This window comes from Mobula hypostoma, chromosome 5 (genome assembly GCF_963921235.1).
Source record: "Mobula hypostoma chromosome 5, sMobHyp1.1, whole genome shotgun sequence".
Taxonomy (NCBI): domain Eukaryota; kingdom Metazoa; phylum Chordata; class Chondrichthyes; order Myliobatiformes; family Myliobatidae; genus Mobula; species Mobula hypostoma.
In genome coordinates, this window is record NC_086101.1 from 35,913,286 (window position 1) to 35,937,485 (window position 24,200).

The following is a 24,200-nucleotide window of genomic DNA, read 5'->3' on the forward strand; positions in this document are numbered from 1 at the left end:
TTAGCACACAGCACTTTTCTCGAGATGTGAGTCAGTTCATGCACTTTAACTGTGAGATTAGTTGACCTGAGTATTTGCTTAGAAGCTCACCTCAATCTTAAACTTTTTTTTAAATTGGCGACCTAATCAGAAGGAGAAAACATAGCAGGGAGAGAACATTATCTCGTGAGCCTACTCCACTAATCAGACCATCATCACTCCACTGATGGTATTCCACCCCATTTTCCCACTGGATCTGCAATGTGCAGGTTCTCACTGGATCTGCAAATAAGGTTTGCTCAGTGCTCAACTATCCATCGACCTCAGACTTAAATACTCTCAACTACTGGGTGACCACATCTGGGAAGGAGAATTTGGAAAATTCACAGACTTCAGAGTGAAGTAGTTTCTCCTCATCTCAGTTCCATTGATCAGTTGGATTCAGATTAGTTTATTGTCATATACACCAGACTGCACTGAAATCCCTGAAGCTTAGAGTAACCAGTGTACATAATAATAAATGCCCCGATAAATACAGTGGCAGATGCAAATTGGATTGGTGCAAAGATTGTGGTGCGATCTGAAGTAGTCATAGAAAGATGCTACAGTGACAGTAACTGAGAGTTGAAGTTTAGGGTTGGAGAACTTGGCTGCATCACTGGGAAGAGTGTTAGAGAGTGGTGACTAGACCAAGGGTCTGGTGGAGTGGAGAAGGAGCTGACTCTGAGTCTGGTCGTCTGGGCTTTCAAGCTCCCGTATCTTCTCCCAGAAGGTAGAAGAGAGAAAAGAGAAAGGGAATGGCCAGGGTAGCAACCATCCTTGATGTGAATCTGCCTGATCTGTATCCCCAACTTCATTCTGTAACCCTCACAAAAAATTTTGGTGGCTTTTTGGAGGGTGTCCTCGCTGTGCTCATGTTTTAAGGCTTACTATTGGAATGGTTTCTGTCCCTGTCCACCCCATCAACTGCTTCAGTCATCTGAACCACTCAATTAGATAACCCTTCAACAACACCTTGCTGTATGCCAAAAGGCAGCTGACCAGGCTCTTCTCGCTTCTATTTTGTACTCCTCTTAGTCTTATCCGGAAAAGTGCCAGCTGCAACAACACTCAAATGCTCAATGCATCCAAGAGAAAGCAGCCCACCTGACTGACTTCCTATCAACCACCCTGAACGCTCTCCCCCCACCACCAGCCCACAGTGGCTGCTGTGTGCACCATCTACAATGTGCACTACAGTTGCTCGACCAGACCACTCCCAGACCACAGCCTCTACCACCCACAAGGACAAAGCATATGGAGCACCATTACCTGCAGATTCCTCTCCAACTTACACAGGTTGCTGAGTTGGAAATTTATCACCAATTCTTCATCATGACCGAGTCTCTCCACACAACCTTAGGGATGTTGCAGAACTGCAGTGGTTCAAGAACATGGCTCACGAGCACCACCTGAAGGGCAGTGCTGGGTAATAAATGCCAGCCTTAGCAATGATGGCCAGATCTAATCAGAGCTTTAGCAATTTCATATCCTCAACAGGCTGGTAAAATCTGAGCAGTTGCCTGCCCATTAGTGGTGTGTGTGCGTCTTCTCATTCTGCAAAGCTAGATTAAAGGCTAATTTGTCCAATATTGCCTTGTCTTTGATCATCTATTAGATTTGCTTCCAATTTTGGGGAGAGCAGTTTGTAATCTGATACTGCTGAACTCCAGGGGATGAAAGGTCACTTTTTTAATGAGCTTGGTACTTCAAAATTACTTAGTATTCCTTGCTGAATTGAGAGAAGATGCTGATAAATTAATGAGACTACTTAATTACTGGAGAGTGAATGTTGCAGTCCTGGCCGTGCATGGGTTGGTCAACGTCCCAGCCAGCTGTGCTTAATCATCACTCAGGAAGCTCAGGGGAGATGAAACCAGGGCAATGGGCTCATCAACTTCACCAAGACCTTCAAAACATGAGAAATTAAAGTACAATCTGTGAAATAATTGAAAACTGATATGCTCATAGTTCTTGAAAGCAGTAGCAGAGCTTAGATGATACAAATAAAGGAGCCTGAATCAGATTTGTTATCGCTGACTTATATGAAGTGGAAGCTGTTGTTTTGCAACAGCAATATGGGGTACAGACATAAAATTATTGTAAATTATAGAAACCAAGTAGTGCAAACAATAAGAAATAACAAGGTTAGTGTTCATGAGTGCCCCATGCCCCACTCGTGCCCATCCCCCCTCGCCTCTGTCCCCCCTCACCCTCATCCCCACTCCACAACACCCTCTCCTTCACCCCTCCATTAAACCCCTCTCCCTCCTTTCCTCTTCTTCCCCTTTCCTCTACCCACTCACTCCCCCTCCTTCCCACCACCGTCTTCCTCCTCCCCTTCCTCCTTCCCTCACCCCCATCTCCCCGTCTCTCTCCCCCTCCCTCCCTCCCTGTCTCTCTCTCTCCCTCCCTCCCCAGTCTCTCTTTCTCCCCTCCTTCCCCATCTCTCTCTCCCTCCCTCCCCAGTCTCTCTCTCTCTACCCTCCTTCCCCGTCTCCGTCTCCCTCTCCCTCTCCTTCCCCTTCCCCCCTCGTCCCCCCCCCCCCACCATCTGCCCGAGTCACATTTGGGCCAGAAAGTGTCCTGTGAAGAAAACTACATCAGCTGTACATTAGAAATAGCTCCGCAAATCAAGACAGACAGGAAAATCGACATTCACCCTTCTGAATCAAAACAAGAGGTAATGGAGTATTCCCAGAGACTAGTGTGCTCTGTCTGATCAGAACTATAAAGGCAAGAGGTTTGCGTTTCCCAGTAAATTTATTCAAAGCCATTCAGAGGGTAAAGATGGCAGAATTTCTACTCCCAGTTATTGCAGACCTGTTCTGCTGGTTGAAGTGAGATGAAAAACGTCTGTGTACTATCAAGTGTGCAGGAGCCTGAAACTCAGCTCTCTTTTCAAGGCCTGTGCTTTGACGATAACTGATTGATGCTTCATCAGGAAAGCTCTGTCTGTTTTGTGATGTCGCAAGTCCACTGTTGTTGGCCAAGTCAAAGGTGATAACAAATCAGCAGACAGAAAAGGAGGGGGGATGGAAAATCTGGCCACAGTAACAACTTCAGTGTCAGCAAGACAAAGGGGGGGATGGTTATTTACTTCAGGAGGAGGAAATAGGAGGTCCGTGAGCCAGTCCTCCTGGGAGGATCAGAGGTGGAGAGGGCCAGCAACTTTTAACTTCCTGCGTGTTATCATTTTAGAGCATCTGTCCTTGGATCCAGTACATAAGTGCCATTATGAAGAAAGCATGGAGTGCCTCTATTAGAAGTTTGCAAAGATTTGACATGTCATCTAAAACTTTGATAAACTTCTATAATGTGTGGTGGAGTGTATTATTGACTGTCTCCATCATGTCGTGGTATGGAAACACCAACAGAAAAGCCAACAAAAGGTAGTGGAAACGTCACAGGTAAAGCCGTCCCCACCATTGAGCACATCTACAAGGAGCACTGGCACAGGAAAGCAGCATCCATCGTCAGGAGCCCCCACCACCCAGGTCGTGCTCTTTTCTCACTGTTGCCGTCAGGAAGAAGGTACAGGAACCTCAGGACCATCACTACCAGGATCAGCAACAGTTATTACCCCTCAGCCATCAGGCTCTTGAACTAGAGAGAATAACTTCACTCGACTTCACTTTCCCCATCACTGAATTGTTCCCACAACCTATGGACTCTTCATCTCATGTTCTTGATATTTATTGCTGATTTATTTATTATTCTTTTTTTTGTATTTGCACAGTTTTTTTGCACGTTGTTGTTGTCCATCCTCTTAGGTGCAGTCTTTCATTGATTCTGTTGTGTTTCTTGTACTTACTGTGATTGCCCGCAAGAAAGCAGATCTCGGTTGTATATGGTGACGTGTATGCCCTTTGATAATAAACTTACTTTGATTACTGAAGGAGTGCTGCATTGTCAGAGCCACCTTTTGGGATGAAGCATTAATGAGCAGCCCCTCAGCTGAACGTGAAAAATCCCAGGCACAGTTTGAAGTGGAAAAACGAATAATCTTCTACAATAGCAACACACATCAAAGTTGCTGGTGAACGCAGCAGGCCAGGCAGCATCTCTAGGAAGAGGTACAGTCGACGTTTCAGGCCGAGACCCAGTCCTGACGAGGGGTCTCGGCCTGAAACGTCGACTGTACCTCTTCCTAGAGATGCTGCCTGGCCTGCTGCGTTCACCAGCAACTTTGATGTGTGTTGCTTGAATTTCCAGCATCTGCAGAATTCCTGTTGTTTGATTCTTCTAGAATAACTCGGCCTGTCGGGCAGCATCTGAGGGGGAGTGGGGAGAGGGTTTGGTGGGAGTAATTGTCAACAGCTCAGGTTGAAATCCTGCATCAGAGCACCAAACATTGAGAATTCTTCCCCCCCCCGCCCCCCCCCACAGATGCTGTTTGACCTGCTGAGCTCTTCCAGCAGATTGTTGTTCCAGATTCCAGCAGTCTCTTGTGTGTAGGGTTTGACGAAAAGCAAGAAAATTCCTCTCAGTGTCGGCACAGTGTAGGGGTTACTGCAGTATCCTGTGACATTATTAAATGGCAGTCACAAAGTCATACAACATGGAAACAGGCCATTCAGTCCATGGTATCCGGGCAAACCAGGTGTGCATCCATTTGCATCAATCCCATCTTCCAGCATTTGACCTGTAACCCTGTATTGAATAATGGGTACTTTGCATCTGTTTTAACTGTGGAGATGTTAGCAGGGTGGCAGAGGTCCATGAGTGTCAGGAAGCAGGAGTGAGTGCCATTGTTATTACAAAGGAAAGAGTGCCAGGCAAACTCAAAGGTCTTAAGGTGGATAAGTCACCTGGACCAGATGGACTATATCCCAGAGTCCTGAGAGAGGTTGCTGAAGAGATAACAGATGTATTGGTAATGTTCTTCCAAGAATCACTTGATTCTGGCATCGTCCCGGAAGACTGGAAGATTGCAAATGTCACTCCGCTCTTTAAAAAGGGAGGAAGGCAAAAGAAAGGAAATTATAGGCTAGTTAGCTTCACCTCAGTGGTTGGGAAAGTGTTGGAGTCGATTCTTAAGGATGAGATTTCGAGGTACTTAGAGTCTAATGATAAGTTAAGTCAAAGTCAGCATGGTTTCTGTGAAGAGAACTCTTGCCTGACAAATCTGTTAAGAGTTGTTTGAGGAAGTAACTAGCAGGGTGGACAAAGGAGAGGTAGTGGATGTCATTTACTTGGATTTTCAGAAGGCATTTGACAATGTGCCACACATCAGGCTGCTTAACAAGATTAAATGCTATGACGTTACAGGAAGGGTACTGGCTTGGATAGCCGAATTGCTGACAGGCAGGAGGCAGTGTGTAGGAATAAAAGGGGCCTTTTCTGGTTGGCTGCCAGTGACTAGTGGTGTTCCTCAGGGTTCAGTATTGGGACCGCTACTTTTCACATTGTTTGTCAGTGATTTAGATAATGGAATTGTTGGCTCTGTGGCAAAGTTTGCAGATGATTTGAAAATAGATGGAGAGGTAGGTAGTGCTGAGGAAACAATGTGATTGCAGCAGGACTTCGACAAATAGGAAAAATGGGCAAAAAAGTGGCAGATGGAATACAGTGTTAGGAAATGTATGATAATACATTTTGGTAAAAGGAACAATTATCGAAATGGGGAGAAGGTCCAAACAGCGGAGGTGCAGAGTGATTCCTCGAGGAAGATTCCCAGAAGGTTAATTTACAGGTTGAGTTTGTGGTAAAGAAGGCAAATGCAATGTTGGCATTTATTTCAAGGGGAATAGAATATAAAAGCAAGGAGATAGTGCTGAGTCTTTATAAGACACTAGTCAGGCTGCACTTACAGTATTGTCAACAATTTTGAGCCCCATATCTCAGAAAGGATGTGTTGTCATTGGAGAGAGTCCAGAGGAGGTTCAGGAGGATGACTCTGGGAATGAAGGGGTTAACATATGAGGAGCGTTTGGCAGCTTTGGGCCTGTACTTACTGGAATTCAGAAGAATGCGGGGGGATCTCATTGAAACCTACCAAATGTTGAAAGGACGAGATAGGGTGGATGTGGACAGATGTTTCCTATGGTGAGGGTATCCAGAACTCGAGGGTACAGCCTCAAAATTGAAGGGTGACCCTTTAGAACAGAGGTAAAGAGGATTTTTTTTTTATCCAGAGAGTAGTAAATCCGTGGAATGCTTTGCCACGGACTGCGGTGCAGGCCAGGTCTGTGGGTATGTTTAAGGTGGAAGTTGACCATGTCCTTATCGGTCGGGGCATCAAAGGATATGGCGAGAAGGGAGGTGTATGGGGTTGAGTGGGATCTGGGATCAGCCATGATGGAGTGGTGGAGCAGACTCAATGGGCTGAATGGCCTAATTCTACTCCTATGTCTTAGGGTTTTATGCTCTGTCAGCAGCCACCCATTACTCCCAGAACATTTACCCCCTCAGTCCTCCAAATTCCACCAGCAGAAGATCCTCAGTCTCTACTTCTGGGTCTTCCTCTTTTTCCAAGAACCAATCCAATGAATCTGTACTGCACCAGGTCTTTCCGTGGACAAGCTAGCATGGTGCTTACATACCTTTCATTTGTTATAACAGGCTCTTCTGGTCCAATGAGCCCACACCACCCAATTGCAACAATGTGATTAATTAACCTTCTAAGCGGTGTGAATCTGGAATGTGGGAGGAAACCTGCGTGGTCATGGGGAGAACGTGCTAACTCCTTACAGAACGTGGCAGAATTGAGCCAGGGTCGCTGGCACTTTCATAAAGTTACACTAACGGCTATGCTGCCGTGCTGCCTGTGTTTCAATGGGCTTCTGCCTCTACTTTCTTCAGGTGACCATGAAGATCACGGCCATGTCCCCATCTGGATTCTGGCAGAGCCGACGCAACCGTTATGACCTGCTGGTGACATCGCTGGGTGTGATCTGGGTGGTGTTACACTTCGCTTTACTTGTAAGTCAAGGGGGATATCTCCAGCTCCTTTGAACAGATTTAGAGGAATGTCATTTCTGAACAGAATTCAATGAGTCCCCACTCAGAATGTGAAAGCACATAGCTCTGGTTGATTGGAAAGTTTTGCCGTGAAAGTTTCCTGTAAATGTTTGAGAATACTAACATCTGACTCAGTGTACCACACACTCTTCTCAGTCAGGAGGTTTGGGGTTCAAATCAGAAGTTTGTAGATCCAATTTAGAGTGAACAGTCAGCACCTTTTTTGCAGGGCAGAAATGGCAAGAGGATATAATTTTCAGGTGATTGAGGAAAGTTAAAGGGGGGGATATCAGAAGCAGGTATTTTACACAGAGAGAGTGATAAGTGCATGGAATGTGTAGCCAGGAGTGGTGGTCGAGGTAAATGCATTAGAGACATTTAAGAGACTCTTAGATAGGCACATTCAGCAGGTCAAAGAAAAGTGGAAGAGCTATGGGGAAGAGAAGAGCTAGATTGATCTTGGAGTAGGTCACAAGATTGGCACTACATTGCAGGCTGAAGGGCTGGCATTGTGCTGTGTTGTTCTATATCCAAAGTACACCCTAAGCATAAAGATCTGTGCTGGCCCTACTGGGGGACTGCCACACTATCAGAGGTGCCATCTTCCATCTGAAACAAGATATATCCAGACTCCCTGGCTTTAGATATGAGTCGAGGCTTCTCACCTGGATTGATATTTCTCCCTCACTCGGCATCGTCAAACCTTGATTATTGAGTGATTATCTCATTTATCTGTAGGACCTTTCTATGTGCATATCTGAAGTCTTTGGCATGCATTGTGGGCCTCAGTGGTGCTGTGGAAATGCAAGAATTTCTAGTTGAACTCCAAACTGAGTTCTTTTTCTTTGGCACAAAAATAGGTAGAGGTTGGGGCAAATCTCTTGTGTGTCACCATAAACTTGCCTGGACCTGGGAGAATGAGTTACAAGGAGAAATTACATAAACTAAGAGTTAATCCTTTGGGAATGTGGCAGATTAAGTGGTGACCTGATAGAGGTAGATAAGATTACAAAGGACATAGTCTTTTTCCCAGGGAGCAGGGTGACAGAAACAAATGGAGTGAGAGATTTAAAGGGGATATGAAGGACAGCTTCTTCATGCAGGGGGTGGTACATACTTGGAATGAGTTACCAGAAGGGTGGTTGAGGTGGGCTTTCACAGCATTTAAAATCTAGATAAGTACATAGCTGGGAGAGGTTTAGAGGATAATGGGTCAAATGCGAGCAGATGGGACCAGCTCACTGGGCAACACAGCATGGACAAGTGGAACTGAAGGGGGCTGTGTGACTAAGGTCACTGATATTCTGGGTGTGCTGAGACTTTGAGTGAGTGGGGAGAATGTGGAGCTCACTCCCACAGGGAGGTATGGAGCTCAAGAGCAGGGCTGGGTTTACGGCGAAACTGGATGAACGCACAAGGAAGATGGTGGGAGATTGGAAGGAGTGGGAGGAGACTGGTGTGGGCCCACAAACAGTGGGTGGCACTTGGGGTGAGCGGTCTTACTCTCAAGATCCTCCTCGGGCTGAATGATAGAGCTTGCTTGTGGCCCATTTACAGAACGAGTACACCTACATGATGGGCGCCTGTGTCATCGTGTTCCGCTTCTTCTCCATTTGTGGGAAACACGTGAGTACGCAGCTCGCACGAGGAGCACAGTGCCCGGAGATCACAACTGTGTCCATGCATCTGTGCATCGTCATCGATCTCTTGCAATGTTCTGTGTTGCTGTTGTCCTGTGTGAAGTGTATAATGGTGTTACTCGCTTCATGCCCATTCACTGCATTCATTTGTGTGTGTGTTTTTGTTTTTGCTTCGATGTGTTTGAGCACCCGCGGTGAGATGTCGTGCTGAGGTTTGCAGCGTCCATCGCCTCTCGTGACCCGGGAGAGACACAAAGGTTCGATCTCGACAAGGAGTTGAGCCAGTCCCTATTGCAGGTCAAACTGAGGTCATCAGTAACAACACATTAACATTTTCGATGTGTCTCATTTCCTTGCTGTTCTGTTGTAGCATAAAAGTTCTCACTCAGAAATCTCCATTTATTATAGCTAATTCGCTTATCATTAATTTAGTGAGTGTTAACATTGCAAGGAATTTTTAGAATAAATGTCAAGATGTGTGAAGATTTTCCAGTGAGTAAATCTTTCACAACTTAATGCTTAACGCTCTAAACTGGTTTAATCAGTTAATATGTTCAATTGATGTAAGGACACTTTGTCATCTGGTTACAGGTAACATTGAAGATGTTGTTACTGACTGTAGTTGTCAGTATGTACAAGAGCTTTTTTATTATAGTTGGCATGTTCCTTCTCCTGATCTGCTATGCCTTTGCTGGAGTTGTGTTGTTCGGAACTGTCAAGTACGGGGAGAACATTAACAGGTGTGTGAACCTCTCTCCCTGTGATGCCCTGACACGTTTTTATAAATACTGCTTCGGGCTGAAAGAGTGATAACCATTTAGGCACGTATTTCTGTGGCAAGTCACAAAGCCTGTCGCTGTCTCTGGGGTACAGACAGAGTCCCAGTAGGGAACAGCATTAGTGTGCCTCGATACATTTGTGTTCAGCAAAACCCCTGCAGCCCACAAGGCCTGTTCACCCACCTCTGCCTTGCATGCTGACCCCACTAGCACCCATCCTCATTTTTAAACCCCTCTCACCCCACACACCTTCCTGTCCGTTGCTTCCTCTGACCTCTACACCCCTCTGTCTCTGAAAACCTCTCCAGACTCTCCTCTCCTATCTCTGTAAGCCTCTTCAGCCCTCTATATCCCTCCTTGTCACTGTACTTCCCCCACCCCCTGGCCTCTACACCCCGTCTGACTTTGTACCTCCAACGACCCCTATATCCCTCCTCAACTTTGTAATGCCCCTCTAATATCTATGTAATCCCCTCTTTATCATCACCTCTGGCCACTATGCCCCTCTCTGTCTCTGTAGCTCTTATACCGAGCTCTGCTACTTTAAACCCCTCCAGTCCATACACCCCTCTCTGTCTCTGTAGCTCTTATACCGAGCTCTGCTACTTTAAACCCCTCCAGTCCATACACCCCTCTCTGTCTCTGTAGCTCTCATACCGAGCTCTGCTACTTTAAACCCCTCCAGTCCATACACCCCTCTCTGTCTCTGTAGCTCTCATACCGAGCTCTGCTACTTTAAACCCCTCCAGTCCATACACCCCTCTCTGTCTCTGTAGCTCTCATACCGAGCTCTGCTACTTTAAACCCCTCCCTGTCTCTGTATCCTTTATCTATTTAACCCCCAATAGTGACAGAAGCTATATTCCAAAGGAAAAATATCTTATATGTTTTATACCAAGTAATGCTTTAACTTGCCTGGTGTATGGTCTGATTTCGTAGCTTTGCTTGTTTATTTGATCCAGGTCATTTCTCAGTCCGGCACCCTGATGCTAACTGCTCTGTTGCCCCTTATCTCCCACGCAGGCATGCAAACTTCTCCTCTGCTGGTAAAGCCATCACTGTCCTGTTCCGCATTGTCACGGGGGAAGACTGGAATAAGATCATGCATGACTGCATGGTGAGTGGAGAAACACCACAGCCTCATCGTTGCCCCAGGGTCAAAGGCATCCCTAAAGACTCTGTTAGCCAGGCTTTAACGTGTACAATCCTATTGCAGCCTTGTAACAGATTACAGGAAGATGTGATAGTTGTCTGAAAGGTTTGAGTGGATTAATGTAGCAAAGCTCAATCAGTTTGGATATACAAAGTGGCACCAAGAGGCTTCTGTAAATTGTTCCTATGTAAAGTAGACAGTGATATGGGATCATGGGGAGAATAAATTGGAATTAATGTAGAATTGATCTAAATGGTTGACATGCGCCTGGTTCCATGCTGTTTGACTGTGACGCTATGACTCCCACTTAGGGTAATTACAGAAGAAGCAGAAATCAAAAAATATAGACTGTAAGACCACGACATAGGAACAGAATTAGGTGATTCAGCCCATCAGGTCTGTGGATTTATTATTCCTTTCAATCCCATCTACTGACTTCTCTCCATAACCTTTATTTTATTTATTACTTATGGAGATACAGCACGGAATAGGCCCTTCCGGCCCTTCAAGCCATGCCACCCAGCAACCCCCAACTTAATCTTAGCCTAATCACAGGACAATTTATAATGACCAATTAACCTACCAACTGATATGTCTTTGGACTGTGGAAGGAAACCAGAGTACCCGGAGGAAACCCACGCAGTCATGGAGAGAGCGTACAAACTCTTTCCAGGCAGTGGCGGGAATTTCACCTGGATCGCTGGAACTCTGAAGCGTTGTGCTAACCATTACACTACCATGCTGCCCCAATGACTCAGCCCCCGCAGTTGCTTGTGGCACTGAATCCCACAGATTCATCACCCTCTGGCGAAAGAAATTCCTCCTCATCTCTCTTCTAAAGGCACATCCTTGTATTCTGAGGCTGCGCCCTGTGGTCCTAGCTTTCCCCAACTATAGGAAACATCCTCTTCACATTCACCCTTTCTACATTTGATAGGTTTCAATGAGATCCCCCGAAAATAGAGCAATGGCTTGTCAGTGTGGAATCTCAGATCGAATTTTTATTCAATGATTCTCCTTAATGTTCATGATGTACAGGAAGAATAGGATAATGGAGGAACAGGTAAGGTGAGACAGCTGAAGTGTTGTCTAGTTTTGGTCACCCTGATATAGGAAAGACATCATTAAACTAGAGAGACTGTAGAGATCTATGAGACCATTGCTAGGACTTGAGGACCAGAGTTATAGGAAGAGTTTGGACAGGCGTGGCAGAATAAGTTGTGACCTTGGAGGTATATTAAGTCATGAGGAACTGAGCAAAAGTGAATGCACAGAGTCATTCTTTCCAGGGAAAGGGAACCAAAAACCAGAGTGCATGCGTTCAAGATGAGATGGGAAAGTTTTTAAAGGGATCTGAGGGGAACCTTCTTCACTTGGAGGTGGTTGGTATGAGGAGCAAACTGCCCGAAAAAGTGATGGAGAAGGGTACAATTACAATATTTGCCATTATAACATGTATGTATATACATGGGAAAGGTTGAGAGGGAGGTGGGCCAAATATGGGTAAATAGGACACACTTAAGTAGGCAACTTGGCCAGCATGGACATGTTGAGCAAAAGTGTCTTTTCCCGTGCTGCATTGCTCTGACTCTGACTCAAAGCCATTTTCTCTGCTGAGGAGTATTTGGTACAATGAGATTCTATAACAACCTGCCCCAAGAATTTGTGGAAGCTTAGTGGGGTTGGAAGACCAGGATCACCTGACAAATGTCCAGTCTGAGGCTGATATATCTGTGTTGGGTTTGGGGATTGGGAATTAAAGTGGGGAGATGGAGTTGATCAACCATAATCTGGTTGAGTATAGGAACAGGTTCAAGAGATTGATTGGTCTCTGTCTGCATTCCTGCTTACCCATTGGATGAGCAGCTTTCTGTCTGGGATCCTACCATTCCTGGACATGGTGTGGGTCACGCACAGACTGCAGTGGGGTAGGCAGTGTGTGACCCCTGAATTGGTCTGGGTCTTTTCTCCCAACCCTAGTGATATTCCCAGAAATGACAGAAAAATAGAGAAAACTGGGGAGAGCTGCGTTTTTGTAACCTCTCAGATCTTTCTGCTCACTTTTGATGTAGAGTGACACAGTGGCTCAGCAAATAAAGCTGTGCCTCACAGCTTCAGGGACCCAGGTTCAGTCCCAACCTCAAGTACTACCTGCATGTGGAGCTTGCACATTCTCCCTGCAACTATGTGGCTTTCTCCTGGCTGCTTCAGTCTTTCCCACATCCCAAAGATGTGTGGATTGGGAGGTTAATTGTTCACTGTAAATTGCACCAACATGTGAGGGGTAGAATTTAGGTGGAGTTGATGAGAGTAAGAGAGAGAATAGAATACAAGAAAATGGGATTGGTGAGAGTGTTCTGTGACCTGGCATTGACTCAGTGGGCTGAATAGCCTCATCCTTGAGGATAAATGAGTAAAGGCACATGGGGCTCAGAAGGTGGATGTCTAATTCCTGGGAGCTCCATTCAGTCCTCCATTCAATTCATCTTGTAATTCTTCCTCAGGTCCAACCACCATTCTGCACTCCCAGCGATGAGAACTACTGGGAGACAGACTGTGGTAACTATGCTGGTGCCCTGATGTACTTCTGCTCCTTCTACGTCATCATTGCGTACATCATGTTAAACCTGCTCGTTGGTAAGTTGGCCTGAAACCAAGGTGAGCTAGGCGTTGAAAAGTCATGGTCCAGGTGTTGCTGAAGTTTATCCTTGCAAAGGGTTCCCTGTAAGTCAAACACCTCACAACTGGAGTGGAACACACTGCAGATAGTATCAGCCATGTCCAGGAGAGGGTTTATCATACTGCAGTGTTGGCTACCAAATGGTGGACAGGCTCAATATGACGAAGGTTGTACTACTTTCCAAAGACCTCTGTTTTCAGATTTTCATTGAGGATTCTGAAGTTGGAATTGGTTTATTAAATTTGTAGTCAGTGAGGTACAGTGAAAAGCTTAGTCTTGCATACTGTTCATAAAAATCAAATCATTACACATTTCTCTTTATTCTGGTTAGAATCTGAATCAGGTTTATTATCACTGACTTAAATGGTGTGAAGTTTGTTGTTTTGCAGCAGCAGCCCAGTGCAAAGACATAACATTACTGTAAATTATAAATTCAATAAATAATATAAGAAAGGAATAACAAAATAGTTACAAACACAAAATTCTGGAGGAAATCAGTGGGTCAGACAGCATCTATGAAGGGGAATAAAAGACAGTATTTTGGGCCGATACCCTTCATCAGGAACCGAAATGTCTCGGGCAGCAATGTTGCTCTTTATTCCCTTCCATAGGTGCTGCCTGAGGTGTGAGTTCCTCGAGAATTCTGTGTGTGTGTTGCTCAAGACTTCCTGCATCTACAGAACTTGTGTCTACAATAGTGAAGTAGTGTTCTGTTAGCAGATGGGAAGAAGTTGTTTCTGAATTGTTGAGTGTGGGTCTTAAGGCTCCTGTACCTCGTCTTTGATGGTGGTAACAAAAAGAGGGCATAGCCTAGATGATGAAGGTCTTTAGTGATGGATGCTGCCTTCACTTGTTCATTCACCAGTTCAGGCTTCATTCCTGATTCTTAATTGCTTTATTGCCCGCATCCTTCAGCCACTTGGGACCAAGCATCTGGAATCTACCTTCTTCTACCCCTTTACTGTTGCCGATTAATTGCAGAACTTGGTAAAACACACCAGGCAATGTCTTTGCCTAATGACCATGTTAATCATGATTAGTTAATCCAACTCAAAGATTCACTATTTTCTTTTAAACAAAATTTTTTGACTAGTTACACCAGGGGTCCCCAACCTTTTTTGCACTGCGGACCGGTTTCATATTGACGATATTCTTGCAGACCAGCCAACCCAGGGTGGGGGTGGGGGGGTAGGGTTGCCAACAGACAAGAGTAGCAGTCAAATACATTGTTTACCCCGAGAGACTACAATGACCATGAAGCCTTGCGCGGGCACCAGTGCGCATGCGTGATTTGCGTATGCGTGTACGTGGCGATTTTTTCTACAAATCGTTTTTGGCGATTCTGTACAGAGGAGAGGGTGTTAATCACGACCGGAATATTGGTGATAAGTGGCTAATACACTCAATTTCGTTTCTAAAAGAGTTTCTCTAACCAATTTAATATTAAACACACAGCGCATATTTTCCTCGCATGTATATAGCGATAAGTCAGTTATCGGGGGGGACAGGGGAGCTTGAAGTAAGTGTTGAATGAACTTCCAGTAGAAGTGGTAGAGGCAGGTTCAATATTATCAATTAAAGAAAAATTGGATAGGTATATGGACAGGAAAGGAATGGAGGGTTATGGGCTGAGTGCAGGTCGGTGGGACTAGGTGAGAGTAGCGTTCGGCACGGACTAGAAAGGCAGAGATGGCCTGTTTCCGTGTTGTGATTGTTATATGGTTATATAAGTCAATAGCATCATAACACTTTAAGTAACGTTTGGATATTAAACACACAGCACATATTTTGCCCCTATGAACATATAAAATCATTGCAACACACCAATATCGCTGAATCAGTGGGAGCCCTGGGCTTGATTCCCTGCAACAACACGGTCCTATCGAGGGGTGATGGGAGACAGCGATACTTGAAGGGGGTTCCTTCTGTCCAGTCTATTACGCAATTTGGTTTTCGTTGCATTCATTGCAGAGGTATGTTGGAACTGGAAGCAACGTTTTCAGTGCTTTGGTGGCTATCTCAGGATATTTAGCCTTGACTTTGAGATCCAGAATGCCGGCAGAGATGTTATGTCAAACATACTTCTCTGCCCGCCGTCATTTGCAAGCTTGAGGAGTTGATCTTCTTCCCGCGCTGACATGGATGACGCACGGGTAATGACCTCGCATGCCTAATGGCTCAACAGTGGCCGTGACAGGGAATGAGGAAAGGTGCAGCTGACTCCTATCGCCAAATCATATCATTTCCTCGCGGCCGGGTAGCGCATGCTTTGTGGCCCGGTACCGGTCCGCAGCCTGGTGGTTGGGGACCGCTGAGTTACATAACTGCTTATTTAGTTTCACAACTTCCATAACCCACTTCTTGTACTACCCACTCTAGCAAAATCTAGTCGGGACTTGATGTAGGCTTCACACACAAAAAGCTAGAGGGACTCAGCAGACCAGGCGGCATCTACGGAAAAGAGTAAACAGTTGACATTTTGGGCCAAGATCCTTCATCAGGACTGCTCAGCCCAAAAAATTGACTGTTCACGCTTTCCTATAGATGCTGCCTGACCTGCTGATTTCCCCAGCATTTTGTGTGTGTTGCTTTGATTTCCAGCATCTGCAGATCTTTCTCGTGTCAGGAGTTGATGTGGTGAGTTTTTCTCCAAGTTCTTGTCTTGGGGTAGAACATAGGACATAAAACATACAACAGTATGGCCCATGATGTGGTCCCAAACTAAATAAACTGGTAATTAAACGCTTACTAAACTAGCCCCCTCTGCCTACACAATGTCCATAGCCCCCCATTCTCTGCAAATTCATGTGCCTACAAGTTCCTTCAGTGCCTCCATCATATCTGACTCTATCACCATCCTTGGCAGTGCATTGCAGGTGTTATAAATCAACAACAGAGATGAATTTGAGTCGAGTTTTTATAAAATAAATGACGATATTTATTAACCTCTGCTCAAAACATCGAAAAGTAAACAAACGACTAACTTAACCGCAAGTTAACCGTTAGGCGACTATACCGAACAGTCAAACTTATAAACTGTTTTTAACGAGTTCTCATCCAAGCACAGACTTAGTGGTATATTCAAAAGTCCATGTGATTTATACAGTCATTAAGGAGAGACATCCCCAAAACAACGATTCCTTCAAAGTAATGATGAATCTGCCGATCACAGCTGAGAGGTGCCTTGTCGGAAGGAATCATAAAGAAATAAAGGAACTGACCTTTTAACTGGAGGGTGGTCACTGGACAAACCTTACCGACCTTGCAGGGGTTTAACTCAAATGTGCAAGCCACAATTCCTGAACGAATTCAAAAAGGTCAATCATTCCCGAGAAGCTGAACGACATTAACCTTACCCAATCCTTTGCTCGGATAACTCTGGTAATGTCTTCACTCTCCGATACTGGACTGTAAGGGAAAAATAAACGTACGACAAACAAAACTGGTGGCGTCTCCAAACATCCGACCGGCAACAACAACGTTGCACTAAAATTAAAAATGAGAACTGCGTCACATCGGCGGGCTTTGTTTAAATACTGTTTGGAACATGCCATCACATGACATAACATCACCCCACGGTCATGAGACAATTACATCATGCCCATCACGAGATAATGGCATAATGCTCACAAGATAATTACACCAAGCTCACAAGATAATTACATCATGCTCACGGGATATGTAACACAGGCACCCACCACTCTCTTCTATAAAAAAGACTTGCCCCACACATCTCCTTTGTACTTGCCCCTCTCACCTTAAATGCATGCTCTCTAGTATTAGATATCTGGATACCAGTCCAAGTACTTTTTAATGTACCTGTCTCAACCACTTCCTCTGGGTGAAAAAGTTGCTTCCAATGTTCTTAATAAATCTCTCCCCTCTCACCTTAAGCCTGTGCCCTCTGGTTCTTGATTCCCCTCTCCTGGAAAAACTGTATCTATGCCCTTCATGATTATATACTCCTTGACAAGATCACCCTCATTCTCCTCCACTCCAATGAAGATTCCCAACCTGCTCAAAGCTTTTGTAATTTACTCCCTCCATTCTCGTTCTTCTACTTTGATTCCCTCGTTCTCGCCCTCACCCTCCTCCCTTTCCCTCTCTCTCTTTCCCTCTTCCTCTCCCCCACTTGATAATACTCCTATGTTTTGGTTAATATTGGCAATGTTCAGGGTAGTGCAGGAATGTACCTGTGGTCCCTGTCAATCAAAATCACGAAAATAAATGATTCAGTCATTGTCTTGTTACTGCGCAGTTTAGTTGCTATGCCTCCTGCACAAGCACTTTCGAAGTACTTTGTCCGCCTCAGAACATTGGCGAGAAGCCGCTGGAGAAATGTGCAAACATTTCTTTCTTTTTTTCTTTTTCCAATATTTTTATTATATTTCATATACACTAACACAGAATTCATAAGGATACTTATTATAAATCAAAATAAGGTGGCACAAAATGCACTATATATAAATCACACTGATACAATCACAGTATCCCATATTCATGATCAATCAAATAAAATGAATTGAATTATGAAATACAATAATATGGTTAATTATATTATTAAAAAAATGTACACCCACTACCAAGACAAAGCTGTTGGTAAAAAAACAAAAGACAAAAAAAAGAGTACTTTACCATATAGTGTTTTATAATAATAGCCCTGATCTATATTTTAATAACAATAACAATTCAAAGATTTTCAAAATAGTTCAGAAAGGGTCCCCATAGCATTTGAAAATCTTGATTAGAGTCAGAAATCGAACAACAAATCTTCTCTAAATTTAATCATGACATAACATGGCATACCCATTGATCATGTGTAGGGGGGGGGCAACCTCCTTCCATTTAAACAAGATTGCCCTCCTAGCCATAAGAGAAATAAAAGCCAGCACCCGCAAATGAGAAGGCTCCAAAATTATAGCTCTTTCCTCAACAATACCAAATAAGGCAGTCAAAGGATTGGGCTTAAAATTAACTTTAAAAAGTACAGAAAACGTTTGGAATACATCTTTCCAATATTTTTCAAGGCTCAAACATGACCAAAACATATGAATTAATGAAGTCTCTCCATTATTACATCTGTCACAATAAGGAGATATATCTTCAAAAAAACGAGAGAGCTTGTCTTTAGACATATGGGCCCTATGTACCACTTTAAATTGTAGGAGGGAATGACAAGCACATAATGATGAGGAATTAACCATTTTTAAAATAGCCCTCCAGGTCTCATCAGATAATGAAGTCTATAAATCCTTTTCCCAATCTTTTTTAATGGTGTCTAAAGGAGCCATTCTCAGTCCCAACAGCAGACCATAAATATAAGACATTTAGCCATTATCAAAAGGTTTCAAATTAAAAATTACATCTATTATGTTCTTATCCGGGCTGGTAGGAAATATATGTAGTTTAGGTCTTAAAAAGTCTCTAATCTGTAGATATCAAAACAAGTGGGTATTTGATAGGTTATATTTCACTGAGAGCTGCTCGAAAGAAGAAAGAATCCCTCCCACAAACAGATCCTGAAATCATTTAGTGGCTAATATATCCCATTCTCTAAAAAAACAGATCGGTCTTAGATGGTTTTAAAAAAATTAGAAAAAAATAGGACTAGGAAGGGAAAATCTCAATAAACCAAAATGTTTTCTAAACTGTAGCCAGATCCTGAAAGTGTGTTTAACCACCAATCTATCAGTTAATTTATTTAAAGATGAAGAGAGGATCCAAGAAGAGAAATAATAGAAAATTTCAATAGACAATAGGTGCAGGAGTAGGCCATTCGGCCCTTTGAGCCAGCACCGCCATTCACTGTGATCATGGCTGATCATCCACAATCAGTACCCCGTTCCTGCCTTATCCCCATATCCCTTAACTCCACTGTCTTTAAGAGCTCTATCTAACTCTTTCTTGAAAGCATCCAGAGAATTGGCCTCCACTGCCTTCTGAGGCAGAGTATTCCACAGATCCACAACTCTCTGGGTGAAAATGTTTTTCCTCAACTCTGTTCTAAATGGCCTACCCCTTATTCTTAAACTGTGGCCTCTGTTTCTGGACTCCCCCAACATCGGGAACATGTTTCCTGCCTCCAGTGTGTCCAATCCCTTAATAATCTTATATGTTTCAATCAGATCCCTTCTCATCCTTCTAAATTCCAGTGTATACAAACCCAGTCGCTCCAATCTTTCAACATTTGACAGTCCCACCATCCCGGGAATTAACCTCATGAACCTACGCTGCACTCCCTCAATAGCAAGAGTGTCCTTCCTCAAATTTGGAGACCAAAACTGCACACAGTACTCCAAGTGTGGTCTCACCAGGGCCCTGTACAACTACAGAAGGACCTCTTTACTCCTATACTCAACTCCCCTTGTTATGAAGGCCAACATGCCATTAGCTTTCTTCACTGCCTGCTGTACCTGCATGCTTACTTTCAGTGACTGATGAACAGAGTTTCGTAACAGAGTTGGCTTCCAAAAGGACCCATTTGGACAATGCTCACGATTAATATAATATAACCAGAACATAAGATTTCATATGTTAATTGCCCAATAATATAACCTAAAATTGGGTAGAACAAGGCCTCCATTCTTTTTAATTTTTTGAAGGTGGGCTTTGTTTAATCAGGATTTCCTGTTCGACAATATATAGGAAGTGGTGTTAGGTAAATTGAAGGGATTAAAGGCAGATAAATCCCCAGGGCCAGATGGTCTGCATCCCAGAGTGCTTAAGGAAGTAGCCCAAGAAATAGTGGATGCATTAGTGATAATTTTTCAAAACTCTTTAGATTCTGGATTAGTTCCTGAGAATTGGAGGGTGGCTAATGTAACCCTGCTTTTTAAAAAAGGAGCGAGAGAGAAACCAGGGAATTATAGACCGGTTAGCCTGACATCGGTGGTGGGGAAAATGCTAGAGTCAGTTATCAAAGATGTGATAACAGCACATTTGGAAAGCGGTGAAATCATCGGACAAAGTCAGCATGGATTTGTGAAAGGAAGATCATGTCTGACAAATCTCATAGAATTTTTTGAGGATATAACTAGTAGAGTGGATAGGGGAGAACCAGTGGATGTGGTATATTTGGATTTTCAAAAGGCTTTTGATAAGGTCCCACACAGGAGATTAGTGTGCAAACTTAAGGCACACAGTATTGGGGGAATGGTCTTGATGTGGATAGAGAATTGGTTGGCAGACAGGAAGCAAAGAGTGGGAATAAACGGGACCTTTTCAGAATGGCAGGCAGTGACTAGTGGGATACTGCAGGGCTCAGTGCTGGACCCCAGTTATTTACAATATATATTAATGACTTAGACGAGGGAATTAAATGCAGCAAGTTTGCGGATGACACGAAGCTGGACGACAGTGTTAGCTGTGAGGAGGATGCTAAGAGGATGCAGGGTGACTTGGATAGGTTAGGTGAGTGGGCAAATTCATGGCAGGTGCAACTTAATGTGGATAAATGTGAGGTTATCCACTTTGGTGGCAAGAACAGGAAAACAAGTTATTATCTGAATGGTGGCCGGTTAGGAAAAGGGGAGGTGCAACGAGACCTGGGTGTCATTGTACACCATTCATTGAAAGTGGGCATGCAGGTACAGCAGGCGGTGAAAAAGGTGAATGGTACTCTGGCATTCATAGCAAGAGGATTCGAGTACAGGAGCAGGGAGGTTCTACTGCAGTTGTACAAGACCTTGGTGAGACCACACCTGGAATATTGTGTGCAATTTTGGTCCCCTAATCTGAGGAAAGACATTCTTGCCATAGAGGGAGTACAAAGAAGGTTCACCAGATTGATTCCTGGGATGGCAGGACTTTCATATGATGAAAGACTGGTTCGACTAGGCTTATACTCGCTGGAATTTAGAAGATTGAGGGGAGATCTTATTGAAATGTATAAAATTCTAAAGGGATTGGACAGGCCAGATACAGGAAAATTGTTCCCGATGTTGGGGAAGTTCAGAACGAGGGGTCACAGTTTAAGGATAAAGGGGAAGCCTTTTAGGACTGAGATGAGGAAAAACTTCTTCACACAGAGAGTGGTGAATCTGTGGAATTCTCTGCCACAGGAAACAGTTGAGGCCAGTTCATTGGCTATATTTAAGAGGGAGTTAGATATGGCCCTTGTGGCTGAAGGGATCGGGGGGTATGGAGAGAAGGCAGTTCAAGTTTCTGAGTTGGATGATCAGCCATGATCATACTGAATGGCGGTGCAGGCTTGAAGGGCCGAATGGCCTACTCCTGCACCTATTTTCTATGTTTCTATGTTAAGAAAGGATCGAATCTAAAGAATCAAAAAAAGACAGGAATAAAAACAGGTACGGCTTGAAAAAGGTATATAAATTTAGGTAAAATATTCATCTTAATAGAATTAATTCGACCTATCAATGATAAAGAGAGAGGCGACCAATTAGAAAGTGTCTTTTTCACATAATTCATTAAGGTTAGAAAATTTTCTTTGAATAGATCTTTATAATTCTTAGTGATTGTTACACCCAAATATGTAAATTGTTTTCTTACAATTTTAAAAGGAAGGTTAATATCGGTTGGTATCAAATTGTTTAAAGGAAACAATTCACTCTTATGTAAATTCCATTTATATCCTGAAAACTGACTAAAATTAGTCAGTGAAAGAAACAGAGGGTAAAGAAGTTGTAACATTAGATATAAAAAGCAATAGGTCATCAGCATAAAGCGAAACTTTATGAATAGTACCTTTCCTTAAGATACCGGTGATATCTTTAGACTCTCGAAAGGCAATTGCTAAAGGTTCTAATACCAAATCAAAAAGCAAAGGGATCAACGGACATCCTCGTCTGGTTCCACGTTGGAGTTTAATTGGTTTAGAATTCTGAAAGTTAGTAAGGACCCGAACGGAGGGAGAGAGTAAAGTAATTTAATCCAATGAATAAAATTGGGCTCAAAATTTAATTTTTCTAAGGTTTTAAATAGGTAATTCCATTCAACTCGATCAAAAGCCTTCTCCACATCCAGAGAAGTCACACATTCCGATATTTCCTTGGATGGAGAATGCATAACATTTAACAATCGCCATATATTAAAATGGGAATATCGATTTTTAATAAATCCTGTCTGATCATCAGATATTATAGGTATAATATTTTCGAGTCTACAGGCCAAAACTTTAGATAGGATCTTAGCATCAACATTGAGTAAAGAGATTGGTCTATATGAAGAGCATTCGGTGGGATTCTTATTCTTTTTAAGAATAAGCGAAATGGAAGCTTCATAAAAAGACTGTGGCAATCTACTCACCTTGAAGGAATCAGTAAGGGTAGAACATAAATAAGGTATAAGCAATGAAGAAAAAGCCTTATAAAATTCTCCAGAGAATCTGTCAGGCCCTGGAGATTTCCCAGAATGCAATGAACATATAGCCTCAGTGATTTCCTCCTGAGAAATAGGTTGATCCGAGTGCTTTCGATTATCAACCGTAAGTCCAGGAATATTTAATTGGTCTAAAAATTTGTTCATTGCAGTATTATCTTTAACAAAATTAGAACTATACAGTTTAGAATAAAATTCTCTAAAAGTGAGATTTATTTCAAAATGGTTAGTTGCCTTATCACCATTGGTTTTGTGAATTTCTTTAATTTGCCGTTTCACTGTAAAGGTCTTCAATTGATTAACCAATAGTTTACCAGTTTTTTCTCCATGTATATAGAATTGGCTTCTATCTTTTAAAAGTTGGTTTTCAATTGGATACGTTATAAGAAGATAATATTTAGCTTTAATTTCAATATGTCTTTTGTATAGTTCTGGGTCTGGTGCCAAAGCATATTTCTGGTCTAATTGTTTTAATTGATTAACTAAATCAGTTTTCTCTTTATTAGCTTTTTTCTTAATGTATGCACTTTAGGAGATAATTTGTCCTCTAATATATGCCTTAAAGGCATCCCAAATGATAAAACTAGAAGTCTCTGCCAACGCATTTTCTTCAAAAAAAAAAGAGTAATTTGATTCTCCAGAAATTTTAGAAAGTCCTTATCAGATAACAAAGTTAAATTAAAATGCCAGGATCTGTTCATATGAGTGAAACCAGGAAGATTTAAAGATAGAACTACAGGAGAATGGTCGGATGCAGCTATTTCTTTGTATTCAATGGATCGAACTAATGGAATCATTTGACTATCAATTAAAAAAAAATCAATCCAGGTATAGGAATGATGGACATGAGAGAAGAATACTCCCTTTCTGCTGGGTGAACAATCTCACATTTCGTTAGAAAGGATTGAATAAGTAAAGCTGATTTATTAGGTGTGGCTGATTTAAGAGAAGAACGATCTAATACTGGGTCTAGATAACAATTAAAGTCTCCTCCCATCACTAAAAAATAAAGACTCAAATCTGGCAGGCATGAAAAGAAACGCTCAAAAAATCCTGGGTCATCCACATTAGGGGTGTACACATTAGCAAATACAATTAATTTATTATCTAGTTTCCCTGACACTATGACAAATCGCCCATTAGGCTCAGAGACAACTTTATGTTGAACAAAGGAAAATGTATTGTCTATAAAAATTGAGGCCCCCCTCGAGATTTTGCTCTGAATGAAGAATGAAATGGTAGACCACTCCACCAATTAAAAAGGTGTGTGTTGTCACCACTACGTACATGCATTCCTTGTAGAAAAATAATGGGAGCCCTTAACTTTTTAATATAAGCAAAAATCTTATTCTGTTTCACAGGATGATTTAACCCTTTCACATTAAAACAAAGTAAATTAATATTTCGATCCATTTTAAATACTAATTAACAGAAGAGTTAAAAGATCTGACCATAAGTTATTAGAACCAGAGAATGAACCATAAAATAAGGTACTCAAACAGAAAATTTGGATGGTAGCCCAACCCAGCTTCCAGAGAGAAAAGAAAAAAGGGACCCCAACCCTCCCCCTCCCAAAGCCAAAAAACCGGCCAAAGGTTTTTAAAGCAGCGACATGATCTCTTTATACT

At 42.9% G+C, this 24,200-nt stretch overlaps 1 protein-coding gene and 1 long non-coding RNA gene across 6 annotated transcripts in view; one reads left to right on the forward strand and one right to left on the reverse strand.

Annotated features, from left to right (window-relative positions):
• LOC134346765 (uncharacterized) overlaps positions 1–16,690 on the reverse strand; it is a 52,947-nt gene extending 36,257 nt beyond the window's left edge. Inside the window, exon 1 of the long non-coding RNA XR_010018017.1 lies at positions 16,590–16,690. This is a non-coding gene — a long non-coding RNA (uncharacterized LOC134346765). The remainder of the gene's footprint in view (positions 1–16,589) is intronic.
• Positions 1–24,200, forward strand: part of nalcn (sodium leak channel, non-selective) — a 192,635-nt gene that overhangs the window by 143,324 nt on the left and 25,111 nt on the right. For 4 of the 5 annotated variants that reach the window (XR_010018015.1, XM_063048375.1, XM_063048374.1 and 1 more), the window contains 5 exons: positions 6,823–6,942; positions 8,539–8,607; positions 9,213–9,361; positions 10,424–10,517; positions 13,058–13,190. Coding sequence is in view for 3 of the 5 variants with exons in the window: in XM_063048375.1 (XP_062904445.1) it covers positions 6,823–6,942; positions 8,539–8,607; positions 9,213–9,361; positions 10,424–10,517; positions 13,058–13,190 (565 nt within the window). In the remaining 2 variants the exon portion in view is untranslated. Of the gene's footprint in view, positions 1–6,822; positions 6,943–8,538; positions 8,919–9,212; positions 9,362–10,423; positions 10,518–13,057; positions 13,191–24,200 lie in introns of those variants that run through there. The other variant, XR_010018016.1, reaches the window with a different exon arrangement.